This window comes from Besnoitia besnoiti, chromosome I (genome assembly GCF_002563875.1).
Source record: "Besnoitia besnoiti strain Bb-Ger1 chromosome I, whole genome shotgun sequence".
NCBI lineage: Eukaryota > Apicomplexa > Conoidasida > Eucoccidiorida > Sarcocystidae > Besnoitia > Besnoitia besnoiti.
The window spans coordinates 879,750-893,130 of NC_042356.1; the positions used below are offsets into that span (position 1 = coordinate 879,750).

The following is a 13,381-nucleotide window of genomic DNA, read 5'->3' on the forward strand; positions in this document are numbered from 1 at the left end:
TCCTTCTGCTTCCAGACTGCATCTGCGTGGCTCCGAACAGGGCTTGCCCTGTTCGCAGACAGGAAACGCCGTTTCACTTCACCAGATCGCGGCGTGCAGCCTTGACTGGCGGATCGCCAGGACGTGTCCCCGTTGTTTTGGTAGGTAGTAGTGTCGAAACCGTATCTGTATTGATGGGCCGCCCACATGCGGACGCGTGCTGCTCCTCGCTAGTGAGGCTGAAGACATGCACGGCCGCGGCCGGTTTCGGCTTTACTCGAGATTTTTTGACTTTGTAGGCAGCCTTTCTCGTTCGGAGCCCACGCCTTAAATTTCCAAGATTGTGGCATTTTTTCGCTGCTTCACTTACAAAAATGGGATTCCTAGGTTTATATAAACTACCTTTTTCTGGGGAGTATATATAGTACGAGCTGGACTACTGGTTTTTCTCCGGCTGTATACTGAGCTCGTGGCGACTCTTCTGTAAACCGCCAGCCAGCCCTGCGCACCTTTGCAAGTTTGGAACCACGGCCTCTCAGCCCTTTCGATTCTTCTGTTGCATGCGTAGCAGATTTCGTCCTTCAGTCTCTTGCGTTGCGAACCAGATCGTGAAGCGCCTCGCAGTCTCTGTCGCTGCCACGCCCCCTTAGCTCCTCTTCCTCCTCGACTTGCGGCATGTCGCACGTTGCGAAACCTTTTCGTTCGTTATGCGTGGACATCTTCTCCTTACATCACTCTCTTCCTCCGCTTCCTCACTACTCTCGCTGTGCGGGAAATCTGGTTTCGCATGAAGTGGAACGTCTCTTTCTTTCTCTTTGCCGCGCGTCTGTCTCGGCCTTGTCTACTGTATCCGCCTTCTCTGGCGACGAGCTCTTCGCTGCCTGCGTTTTGGCTTCTTTCGGGGTGGGTTCCTCTCTCCAGTATCGCCCTTGCCTTCCTTTACTTCCACCGAAACAGCGCCGCGAGCCCGCGCCACGTGCGCTGGACATACGCTCGAAGCCAGCCCGTGGAATGCCCTTCTTTTCGTCTTCTTCCTTCTTCCCCTTGTCTTTCGCTTCTTCGTCTCAGTGCGTTTTCTCACCCTCCCTCTGTGGGAAGCGCCGTCGGCGTGAGTGACGGAGGCGGAGAAGGTGTGTGGTCGCGCGCACGATGGTGAAGAGCGGTGTCCGCACAGAGGCGAGGAAGCACATTTAGGCGAAGTCAACGCTCCGAGGCCGCGCCTGTCACGATGGATGTCGTTCACTCAGAAAATCTTTTTCCTGCAGAAGAGAAGGCAAAGAGGAGGAGCCTCTCCAGCACCTTCAGGGAAGAGTGCACTACTGTCTCTGAGGAAGACGTCCTCTTCGCTGGCGAGGGACGCGACGACTGCCTCGAGACGCCCGAACGAGAGGAGGCTCTCCCATTTGAGCAGAGAGACGAAAACAAAGAGAATAACTGTCAAGATGGAGAGAACAACTGTCAAAGTAACTACCAAGACAACTGTCAAAGCGGCTCAGGTCTCGCCGCTCCACCGGACTCGCCGACGCTCTCTGGCGCCCAGCCGGTAGGCATCCCGGAGCTTGCGAAGCCGCAGAAGCAAACACGGCTCTCTAACTTTTTCTCATTCGTGGTCAAGCCTGCTGCGCCCACCCAGCCAAGTGCGGGTGGCGCGAAAGCGGAGAAGGAGAAACCTGGAAGCTCTCAGGAGAAACGCACCAAGAAGATAGACGCTAGCAAAGCCGCGCAGAACAAACTCCCCTTCATCGCCGAGCAGGCAGCCAGGAGAGAAGCTGTTGAGGCATCGACGCCGCCCTCCACTTCGTCCGTTCCCTGTGCTTCCGCGCCGTCCGCTCTCGTTCTTCTGCCTCTCTGTGCTTCTCACACGCCTGCAGCGGAATCTTTTGTATCTCCCTCGTCTTCGTTCGTCTCCGCGGAGGCCTGCGCGGCGGCGGACGCCGGCGGGAAGACAGGGAGAGGCGACGCAGCTTTGCGCTCGGATGAGGTTTCTGAGGGTCAGCCATCCAGTTGTGTGGGCAGCGCCGAAGCTCAAGAGACAGACACGCTAGAGGTGTCAGCTGCAGAGGCGACAGACGAAGCGGAGCGACCCGCTGCGAGAGAAGAGCGCGGCTCACGGGGCGAACTCGAAGGGACTGCGGTAGGGGCTGAGCTGCCCACCGAGCGAGGAGAGAGAAGAGAGGAGAGAACGCAGCTCGAGGCGACGCAACACACACGCGGTCGAGAGGGGGCGGACGACTGTGGCGCAGAGGGCTACGAACAGACTCCACCGAGTCTTTCTGCGGAACGGGCTGCGTCAGATCCGGACGAGGCCCTCATGCACGCTTCGCCTGCGAGGCGCACGTCGCTTCGGCTAGCGGCTTCCGCGGTGCCTGCGTCTCCATCCACGGCGCCCGTGTCTCCCACTCCTCCCTGTGCTGCTTCAGCCTCGCCGGCCTCGCCGTCTTCGCTGTCTTCGTCTCGGTGTCTCTCTTCCTCTCCTTCGGACTCCGAGCGAGCGGCCGCCGCTTCTCAGCCGGCGTCCCTGTTGCCGGCGCTGGACGCGGCGGCCGCTGAAGACGCGCGGGCGATTGCGTTAGAGGAGGTGGAAGGTGAGGATGCCTGCGGACGAGAGCCCGGCGAGAAGGAGAACGATGACGACTGCATTCTCGAGCGCGAGGACACAGACAAGACTCGGGGGCGAGGCTCTGCGGCGCTTCGTGAGGCGTGGAGCGCGATCTTCAGAAGGTCTTCCAAGCAGGGAGACGGGGAAGCCCGAGACAATCTGACGTCTCCCTCGGAGGAGCCCAAGCGGAGGCAGTCTTCGTCTGCCGTAAAGCGAGAGACAGGAAGGGAAAGACTTCACTCACGTGAGAAAGAGGGAGAGGCAATCGCGCCTTCTGCGCCCGTGGAGGCGGAGGCTGAGGCCAAGCAAGAGCTGGAAAACAAGCCGACGCCTCGGGTTGAGCGTGGCGGCCGCGGAGGCAGGAGAGCGCGCGGTCGCCGGTCGACTGACGCGCTGGGGATTCTTCCTGTCCCAGCGCAGAGAAAGGGAGAAGAACGCGGGAACACGCCAGTAGAAGACTCAGAGAGACGCGAAGAACCTGTGGAGGAGGCAGGACGGCGCCGCAGCAAACGCGTTTTAGAGTGCCAGCAGCGGCGGCCGCTCTCGGATGCGGAGCCTGTGGCGGTCAGCGTCTCAGAAAGTGAAGAAGAAGAGCGGAAGGCAGGAAACTCAGAGGCGGAAGAAGCTGAGGATGAGGCGAAGCAAAAACGGCGCTGCTCGGCTCGCTCCCTCTTGCCGGGGGCTTTTCCTTCCACTACGTCGGGCGTGAGAGGGAAGCGCGGGCGGCCGAAGAAACGCGCACGCGTGGAGGCAGTTCCGAAGCAGAAGGACGAGAAATGGGACTTTTTCGCGAGCAAAGAGGAGCGAAGGCAGCGGCAAGAGGAAGAGGCGCGAAAGCGAAGACAGCAGGAAGCCGAGAGGAAGAAACAGGAAGAAGAAGAACGCCGACAGCGCGAGGCGTTCGAAGCCATGATGCAGAGGAGACGGGTGATTCTGCAAGAGCAACAGATGCAGAGAGAAAGAGAAGATGAGCAACGTGTACGTCTACTCGTCGAGCGAAATGCCGCCTGGCTCGCGAGCCTGAAGGCCTTCGAGGAGGCAGACGCCCTGGACGAACGGCCTCAGCATCGCTTCCCCGATATTGCAGCGCCCAAGAGCCTCGAGACGCATGGTGTACAGGCCGACGTCAGAGCGTCGCGCCTCGAAGAAGACCTTCTCCGGCAGAAGTCGGCAGCGAGACGCGTCGAGAGATCGGACGCTGAGGGAGGAGAGGCGGAAGTGGCGCCGCGAGGAACGGAAAGGAAACGACGAAGGTGTGTAGCGTTCTCAGACGAGGAGGCGGACGAGAGGGTCGAACCTGTTGTGGCAACGGGAGAAGCACCGCGAAACGAAGAGGAGGAGGAAGCGGCGCAGAGAAGTGCTGATGGCCGCAGAGAGGGCACAGCGGCCTCGCGCGAAGCGCCTTCTGTCGCTGCTGCCGCGGCGCAGGGAAAACGCTTCTCGCCATCCTCTCTCAGAGCCGCGCACGCTCCTCCCCCGCAGCTCGCCGCCTGCGGATGGGCGGAGGTGAGGGAGAAATTTCTGCAGCTCTGCGGACTCGCAGGCTTCCGCGCGCGAGACGCCACCTTCTTCGTCGCGGACGGCCCCTTCACGTTCTACACGCGAAAAGGCATCCTCAACCTCCTCCAGAAAGCAGGTGAAGTCTTGTATGCGTGCGAGCGATCAACGACGCTTCGCTGGCGCTAGAAGAGCAGCGCTCTTCACGACAATGTGCAGCCCACGTGCCAATCGCTAGCCAGCCCAGATGTGCGTCGCTTGTGTAGCTGGGAGCGGAGGAGTGGCGCGAACGTAGGTGCTGCGAGTGCTTGCTCCGCGTAGACATGTGTTGCAAAGGTCGATCTGAAGCGGCGGGCCTATTTCTAGCCAGCGAGAGTTCGCCTGCCTCTTTCTGCCTAGAGCGCAGCTGGATGCGTTTGTAACCGAAGGGCGACGAACCCAGGCTTCTCGTTGGTTACTGGCCTTGTGACCTGCTGCTTGTTGCACCGTCTAGACAGTGTTGGCAGTGGCCGAGGGCAGCCTTTGCACGCTGCACGATGAGGTCGCCGACGCCTCTGTAGTCTCTCTCCGTGCTTGGCGTCTTCGGCACTTTGTGAAGTCTGTAGGAAAAGTGTCCTCTTTTGAGCGGAGTCTCTGTTCGTAAGCCGTATGTTGCTAAAACTCGTGAACCTGCTTTCCGCGTTTGCCCCTGAAGGTCTCCAAGTGACGATCAGCGCGCGGCGCGCGACATGCATCTTGACGAACGACGCGGGCTACTGGCCTCAGGAGAAGACTTCCCAGCCTCGAGCGGATGCGGCGTCAGCGTCGCCTTTCTCTGCGTCTTCCTCGCTGGACGCGTCTGCCTCCGGCGAAGGCCGCGAGCCGAGCAGCGACGAAGCGCAGGATGTGGAAGACCTCGCGGCCGCCAGCTCCCCCCCCTCCAGTGTCTCGGCGGCGAGAGAGCCTTGCAGCGACCGCGAAAAGACGAGCTTCTCCTTCGCCTCCGTTTCAGGGTCTTCGAGCCGGCCGGGCGTGTCTGCCTTCTTCGAGGCCCTGCCCGTGGCGACTGAATCGATGCTGATGCGGGCTATGGGTGCCTCCGTGGAAGAGGCGGCGAGGCGGTTTTCTCCTGTGAATGGCAAATGCGGCTTCCTCGTCCAAGAAATAGTCGACGCCTCGTTGCAGGTTTACTCCAGAAAGCGCGTTTTCTCGGAGAGCGCCACTGTGGGCGAGGAGACGCCGCGCAGACCCTCCACTTCCCCCGACGCGGCGGGCGTCCAGGAAGGCGCGCGCGAAGGAGAGAAATCCCGGACAGCCTCGCCCGTCGCCACGCTCGCAGGAGATGCAGAAGAGAGGCAACAGGACGTGAGAGACCCTGAGGGCGAGGGCGGCGAACGCGAGCGCCGCCGGCAGGAGGGGTCTCGAGGCGCGACGACGCGACGACAGGTTGACAGAGAAGAGAGGGAGATGACGAGCGATGACCAGCCAGAGTCCAGCCAGACGGACAGCGAGATGAAAAGCGAAGGCCTCCTCGCGGCTTCCGAGGCGCCCGGACAGAGAAGGGAGAATCCAACGATCCACGCTGCGTCAGACATCGAAGCCCTGAGGCAGTCGCAACGCGGCGAAACGCCGGAAGCCCAGACTTCAGCACCCGATCCAGCGGGCGATGACTGGCGCGGCGAGGGAGAGTGGGACTTTCGGTATTTGTCGCCCGACAAAGCGGGCGTTTTGAAGGCGCCGCCGATTCTCTGGCTCTCCCATCTCACTGAGATGTGGCCGCGGGCGTTTGAAGCCAGTTGCCTCTCGGAGCTGGCGGGCAACAACGACGCTTTGCTCGAGCTGTGTGGGCTCCTTGAAACGGCGCTTCGCCCGGCGCGAGACCGATGTGACGAGGGCAGCACACTTGGCGCCGGTGCAGCCTCCGCGAAGAAACCCCGAAACGCCTTTTCACTTTTGATGAACCGCCAGAAAAAAGGTGACGCAGACGGTGGCGGCGCAGGGCGCCGCGTGGCGCCGGCGAGGAGGCGAGAGGAGGAGAAACAGAGGCAGAGAGAGGAAGACAGACCGAGAGTGATTGTGGTGTCCATGCCTCCGGCATGCGGGGGTGACCGCCTCCTCGACCTGCTCTGCTACGCCTTCGGATACCAGGCAGTCCGCGAACACAAGCTGCGAGAGGAGAAGCGCATCGACGGGCTCTTCTTGTCCATGGCGATGGTGAGCGCTCAGGCTCGTGCCAGCCAGCAACGCCACCAGGCGGAACAAGCCCAGGCGGATGCGGCGGCTGTGGTCATCTCCGATGAGGAGAAAGCAACGGCAGATCCTTCTACCATCTCGTCCGCAAAGCCTTGCTCGAAGCTCCGCGCTGAGACGCCGCCCCTCGCTTCTAAAGCTCCTCGCGCTGCAGCGTTTGGAGAGGCATCCAGCCAGGCACACGCAGGGAGAGAGGACGGAGGAAAAACGCCTCTCCGAGGACTCGGCGAAGAGACAGGCGACGTTGCCACCGGACATGTGCCCTCGCTGCCTCTGCCGCGGCTCAGCGTGTACGACTGGTGGAGCCTGTGCAAAACCGACCAGAAGAAGCTGCTGCAGAGGAAGCCGCGGAAGCAGGCGCCTGGACGAGGCGAAGAACGCACCCGCAGCCCGCCGATCCTCTGTGTCGCGCGCTGGAGAGAGGGAGAAGACGAATGCGCGGCGAGGGAGGCTGTGAACGCGGCCATCGACGACGCCCTCAGCGTATCCGTGGGGAGGGGAAAGCGAGGCGGCGGCAGCGACGAAGATGACGACGAGTTCCGAGACACGGAGGCGCTCAGGAGAGGCATTCGAATCGTCGGGCTGCTACCTCCCCCGAAAGAGGCCCTCGTACAAAGGTAAGCAGCAAAGACAACAACTGGACGATACGTTCCTTACCCGTCATGTGAATGTGGATGCCGAGGCGGCCCGTAGATGGTTCCATCAGCAAGAGAACACACGCAGTGGATAAAGAGGGGGCGCAATGGATGCCGAGCGCCTGGACGGGGTTAGGGACGAATACATGCAAGGTGGTGGGGGGGGGGTGTTGCTGCCGAACGTAGACACTGTTCAAAGCGTATGAATCAGAGAGGTAGCCACGCAGAAGACCGCGCGAAGGAGGAAGGAAGCGGCAGCGCTGGAAGCCAGGTCCGCAGAAGAGACTTCCGCGGCGTGCGTGGAGCGACCGGCGTGATTGACGGCTGCGCGCGTGGCTGAGTGGCGCGCGCTCGTGTGTAGAGGAATTTCTGAAAAGCAGAGCCAGCAAGCCACGCCGACTGTGTTTTGCTGAGGAGAGAGGCTGCCTGACGCGTGGGAGCCAAAGTCGTTCGGGGCAAGCCAACCCGCTCCTGTGTGCTCTTCTCAGAGCACCGTGCGAGGCTTACCGGACTTTGCGTCCTGCCCTTCTTCGTCCACGCCTCGAGGGGTTGAAGGGCGTCGGAGTCATGCGTTTTCTCTGTTGCGGGCCTGTGCGGGTGTGTCTCCCTGCAGAGTTCTCGCGATCGCGACGGCTGCCGTCGGGGCTCCTGTGGACCGCGCCCTGGTTGAGTTGCTCTTCGCGAGCAGTGGGAACGGCCACCAGGCCCCCGGCTCTGCGGAGGCGGCAGCCCTCTCGGGCATCCTGCACACGCTCCACCTCATCACGCGAACGCACGCGAACTCGCGGCTGCTTCATGCGGCGTACCAGTACGAGACGCAGCGTCAGGCAGAGGTGCAGCACAGAGAGCTCGCTTCCTGCTCGCCCTCAGCTGCGCGTCTGTCCTCCCCAGAGGAGGGGTCAGTGCCTTGCCCGCAACAGAGGGGTGGCTCACCGCTCAGTCTGCCGCCTGTGTCTTGGTACGAGGCAGAGCCGGACTACTGCAGAAGAGAGGACAGCGGAGATGCCGGGGGAGGATCCGCGCGTGACGCGTCATCCGCGCACTCGACGCAAAGCCGGCTCGCGCGCATCGTTCAGAACTTCGTTCTGCCGCCTTTGGAGCGACCGCTTCCGCTCCCGTTTGCGCTCGCCGAAGCCCCGCTCCTGGCGTTTTGGCGACTGCAGCAGGAGCAACCAATCAGTTTGCTCCTGCAACTCTTTGGCAGCCGCAACGCCCTCGCGGCAGACTCGCTGGCGGCGCCCATGCATGCGCTGGATCTGCTGCACGAGAAGTTCGCGCACAGTCAGCGAACTGCGTTTCTCAGACACCGGCAGTCTGGCGAAACTTTAGCGGAAGTGGCTGACCGCCACGGAAACCTCGAGGCTCTCCTCGACGCATTCAGAGTGTGTGCTCGCGCGGTGAAACTCGAGAACGAGTGCAGCGGCTGTCTCGTCTTGGACGCCCCGGATTGCGCTCCAGCGGCGGGGAAGGCTTCTGCAGCCGCAGGAGGAAAGCTGCAGGGCGACGAGTCTTCGGCAGGCAACTGCGGCGGAGGCGTTTCCAGCGCGGGTGTGGCGCGAGAAGCGGTGCTGAAGGAAAACGTCGAGAGTGCTCTGCTGCGAGGAATTCCACTGAGAATCGGCGCCCTCCTGCCCGAGACAACCGCCCACTTTGTGGGGGAGCTGGTTCTCGGCGGTGTGGCCCTGCTGCAGCATGGACCCAAGGGCACGTACGAGCCGCCGCCTCTTGGTTGTTCCATTGAAGCTGTACGAAAGCAATTCCTGACTGAGAAAATGATCCGGCAAGAGAAGCTTCAAACCCGAAGAAAGCTCGAAAAACTCGGAGAGAGCAGCATGAGGGTGCTGGAATTGAGGCGTGTCGTGGAAGACGCTGGATCGCTGATCGACTTCGATATTGATCGGCGTGCTCCCAGCGTCTCAACGCTGTCTGACAGCACTGAAACCAGAGAGAGTGACGAACGTGACGCAGGTGTTTCGGCAGAAAGGACGCGGTCCTTCGACAAAAAGCTACTTCCCCCCGTGCCCCCCCGAGAAGGCTACCGTGCAGACAGCTCGCATCTGGGATCTGACTCAGAAGATAGTGACGGCTGGATGGAGGATGATGTGAGTCTTTTTGAAATTATGTCGGTGAGCACCATGCTGCGCTGCGCGGAGCCACTACGACGAACCTTCCTGACGGAGGGAAGACTACTGGAGAACTTGGCCAGCTCCAGATCGAAGGGAGGGAGGAGGGCGCGAGCGTTCAAGAAAAGGGCGTCTGCTTTCCCTGACGATGCAAAGCTTGCCAAAGTCGCGGCGTCTCTGAGGGATTTTCAGGCCGAACACCAGTCGAGGCTTTCCATGAAGGTCTGATGCAGGCGAAGGGCAGGATCACAGGACGTGGATGCCGGATCTGGGATGTCACGTTTCTGGCGGAGCTGGCTGTGCCGTTGTTTACAAAAAGGGACTCCGTGAGCCCCGGTCGAAACTTTGAACAGTTTCAATAAATTTCCTTCCTTATCGCGAGTAGCACGGGCGTTCCTCTTCCCAGTTACCACCGCTGCTTCGTACGATTCTGGCACGCTGGCCTTGATATGGGCAGTCACCAAGGAGAAACAGGCATAGGAAATGTACAGGAGAGTCCGTGTCTCACTAGGAAGGTGCGTAGCTACGGAGTTTTTAGTGCTCTGTCGCCGGTACTCACGAACAATAAGCCCGTGATACGCAGCTGGTGAACATGGAATCGTATCTAGAATCATCTGCGACTTGTATCCACGTGCGACTATTCGAGCCGTCTGGCACGCAGATTAGTGGAGACGAGCATTTTATAGCGTCTTGCACTGACTGGCCTTCTTAGCTTCCTTGATCACCAGTGAGGAGCGAACGCCCATCATTTACAGGCCAACAATGGCGCCGCAGAAGTTGCTCAACAGGCTGGTGCTACGAGAGCTCCAGAATCCCACAAGGGAGAACCAAGTTCGAGAACCAAGTTCTTCACGGTTGAGGTACACTACCACTTCTCCTTTCCTTTTATATAGATACATGAATGAGCGCAGACTCATACTCTCTCCCATTATATTTCACTACAGGCCTATTTGCTCTTCCGCGTCAGTGCATTCTTGCATTGTGCATAGGAACGGGAACTTAGAGGGGAGCCTGGCTTACACTCGGTGCCAGCGAATGGCCAAACCAGTCCTATACCCCACCACGTGGACAGGTTAACACGAAGGGGTGTGTGAATGGTGCATGATAAGGTTGACTTTTGCGAGATGCACTACTGAGAATGAAACAATGGCAGTAGGTTCGAGGCGGCGACCGGCGCCCAACAACGTTTTCCGAAATCATCGGTATGGTGGCGTCCGGATGCCAACGTGCCCAACATCCTCATCAACCCTCGGGTTTGCTTGTGCTGTGCTCGTGCCGAACAAAATTTTCTACCTTTGCGATGGAAAGGCGCTTCGGTGTTAGCTGTGCTCAACAATGAAGTGCATAAAGCGGTCGGTGGACATGTTCGCAAGTCTAACCCTCTCTCGGTCCCACGGCACACTTTCTGAGGCTTTCAGTTTCTGTGGACATTCTGTATACGGCTACAAAATAGGCAGTGGTTCTCTCGCGACAGAAGAAACCCGAGAAGATTGGCCGTCAGCTTGCAACTGTTGCAGACGGTCAGCAGGCGGTGGAGCTCGCGTTCTGGTGTAGGCAAATTACACTCTAAGGGGGCGCTGCTATCAAAACTCTCTCTTGATGCAGCTAGAGGAGGTGGATAGCCGGAGGTCAGTGTGCCAGAAGCCGAGTTCTTCGAGGACTACGCGGTGCGATGCTGTTGACGGCCTGAGCTGCGACTGAGACCGTCACTGACATAGACAGCGAAATCCGCCTCTGGTTGGGAGCGGGAAGGGGGGCGGACGGGAGATCCGCGCGCTTTGCTTCTCTGACGCCAGAAGTTTTCTTTTGAAGCTCAAGTCCTTCTCTATGCGCGTCGATTCCCCTACAGACATGGAGGCTCCTCCAAGTGCCACTCAATTTTTAAACCAGCGTGAGAATTTTGTTAGGGTATTGCAAGCAACGAAGACATTTCGTGCATCGTTGGCATATCCAGACCTGTCGGTGACCGGATTCACAGAGCAGAAAGGCATTTTAATGGTGGCGAAGGAACTCGCCGACAATGCGGTGGACGCGTGCACACACGTTGAGACACCTTGTTACGGAATTGTTCCATGCCCACGCATCGAAATCGACGTTCACAGGCTCCCGGAGACAAAGGTTAACGTTTGCTGCCGCGACACAGTGAGCCCCCCGTTATTCAGCAGTGCGGGAATCTCCAATGCAACGAGAGCTGCAGGGTGTTGGGTTCACGTGTGACTCAATCGCGTCCTTTGGGAGCCTGTTCGCCACTTCAAAAGCGAACGATTCGCACCTGAGTGGCGTTTTTGGGATTGGCCTAAAAATGGTAGGAATGCGCTCCTCGGGCTTAGAGTGCAGACATGAACGAGGCAGAACGCGATAGGCAATGTTGTATTGCCAAAGGAGCGCTGCAACACCGCTAAAAATGAGAGTTAGGTAAGGACAGACGATACAACGCACGTTCATCCAGTGGATACGGCTGCTCAGAGTCTCGCCTGGAGAGGTATGGAGGTTCACAGTGAGGCTCAATGTCGACGAGCAATCAGCAGAAGTCGTAAACTTCGAAAGTAAGCGAGACCTTCGACAGCAAAACAAATGTGAGTGCCTTGGACCTTTCCGGCAGCGGGAAATGAAAACATCTCTGACTGGCCATGGATGACGGAAATTTCTGCCACTGTAAGTCGATGGCACCCGCTAACACAGATAAGCGAGAACAGTCACACCTCGCAGGTGAAGGGCCAGTGGACTGACGAAATCGAATCATCAATGCTAAGCTATATCACCGCGCTAAATTTCCTGAGATCTAAGGTGGGACGCATGCCTTCGGCGGCTCCGTCGCACCGCAGCCTGTCATTTCTGGGCCAGATCTCAATTCGGGTTGCAATCGAGTCCACGGCTGTTGACGTACTTAGCCCCGACCCTAGCGGAGAGGATAATCTAGAGTGCCTCCTGGCTCTAGCGCAAGACGAGTCGCGGCGCCTCCTCTGTCATACTCAGCAGGAGGCCACCGATGCGGAATACCGTGTTCGGATAACTGGGGTCGTCGTTGCCGCCTCAGACGACATTCGGCAACAGAGGGAGTGGGGTACACTCCGAGTTTTGCGGACTTTCAACTCCATGCCGCTTCTGCCCGAAGACGCACCTGTCTGCGCGATCGACAGAGTCACCAGGTAAGGAGCACCCTGCAGCATCAACAGCGAGAGACAGTCATGTGGGTAGAGAGTTTCTTGAGACAAAAGGTCCTCGTTTCGGACTGATCACAAAGAAAAGGCAGCGGAAGTCCTCCAGCGCGGCGAAAGACGCCATCGCGGCTCCCGTTGAATCGGCGGTTCCATCTCTACATGCCACCGCAGCTTATGATCGCCTTCTCCAGGTAAAGGTTCTAGCCTGTAGCGCCTGAACCGCTGACCCACAAATGTACCATTTCAGGCAGCGCACTCTCACCGGGTGTGGCTGGCTAAGAGGGCATCATGGTCCGAAATATTCTTGGTAAGGTTCTCGAACTAACAACGTGAACTGAGGAGCCACGCGGGAGCGCGCCGACAGGTCGTTAGCGTCCAAAGTGATACTTCGTGTTTTGGCACCTTATGCAAAACCTACCTGAGAGTAAGTGCTAACGGGGAAGCGACAGCGACGAATGCCGCGAAAGTCTGCATGACGCTACAGGAGTCGCCGTCGCTTACGGCTAACGTGATCCGGGCTTTGACAGCAGTGTTTGAAGACCTCAAGGCTCAGGCGCCTGCAGCTTTCATGTCAGCTGCTGAGATAGAAGTACGACTGTGTCTATATACCATGTCGGAGTGTGGGCTACTCAAGTTTCACCTATCCCGTGCAGATGAAAGACGCGCGCGAAATCTACATTCCGCAGCTAGCGCAATCGATTGCGCATATCATTTACCGCTCTGACAACGAAGAATTCAAGAACGCATCGTTCATGATCCTTTCCATGAGAAGAGAAGCGCGATGCTCGGTGGCACCCCGTGCCGGTGAGTAGTTTCCCGACTGCATACAATTGATCTGCGGACCTAGAGCTCTCAACCCGCACCATACTTGCAGGCAGTCGAGTGACTGCCAGCGAGCCAAGCGAAGACACGACGCCTTCGGCGAAACGCAAGAAGACAAGCAGCACACTTGACAACCTCACAGAAAAGCTGCAGGCGCTCATTCTGTGAGTTTTCCATCGAAGCACACATGACGAACAATCGGACACTGCGTCGAACGATTCCCTCAGGAGCAAACTGGAAAAAAGCTGTGAAAACGCAAGCTCGTGCAGCTCGCAGTCAACAACGGCCACAGATCCCGATTCTGACACGGAGTCTTCTCTCTCAGAGGAGACAGAT

The 13,381-nt window shown here is 59.0% G+C and overlaps 3 protein-coding genes across 3 annotated transcripts; all 3 read left to right on the forward strand.

The window, feature by feature from the left end:
- Positions 1-1,207: 1,207 nt before the first annotated feature.
- BESB_001370 (uncharacterized protein) lies at positions 1,208-4,264 on the forward strand (the record flags this gene model as incomplete). The annotated part of the gene is made up of 1 exon (XM_029358892.1): positions 1,208-4,264. The coding sequence occupies one exon, from the start codon at positions 1,208-1,210 to the stop codon at positions 4,262-4,264; it is 3,057 nt and encodes a 1,018-aa protein (XP_029221804.1).
- Positions 4,265-4,723: 459 nt separating this feature from the next.
- BESB_001380 (uncharacterized protein) lies at positions 4,724-9,290 on the forward strand (the record flags this gene model as incomplete). The annotated part of the gene is made up of 2 exons (XM_029358893.1): positions 4,724-6,921; positions 7,553-9,290. The coding sequence occupies 2 exons, from the start codon at positions 4,724-4,726 to the stop codon at positions 9,288-9,290; spliced, it is 3,936 nt and encodes a 1,311-aa protein (XP_029221805.1).
- A 2,568-nt stretch (positions 9,291-11,858) lies between these two features.
- BESB_001390 (uncharacterized protein) lies at positions 11,859-13,213 on the forward strand (the record flags this gene model as incomplete). Its single annotated transcript, XM_029358894.1, has 7 exons — positions 11,859-12,211; positions 12,261-12,414; positions 12,471-12,530; positions 12,588-12,647; positions 12,708-12,812; positions 12,877-13,027; positions 13,098-13,213. 7 exons carry the CDS (start codon positions 11,859-11,861, stop codon positions 13,211-13,213), a joined length of 999 nt encoding a protein of 332 aa, XP_029221806.1.
- Between the last annotated feature and the right edge of the window lie 168 nt (positions 13,214-13,381).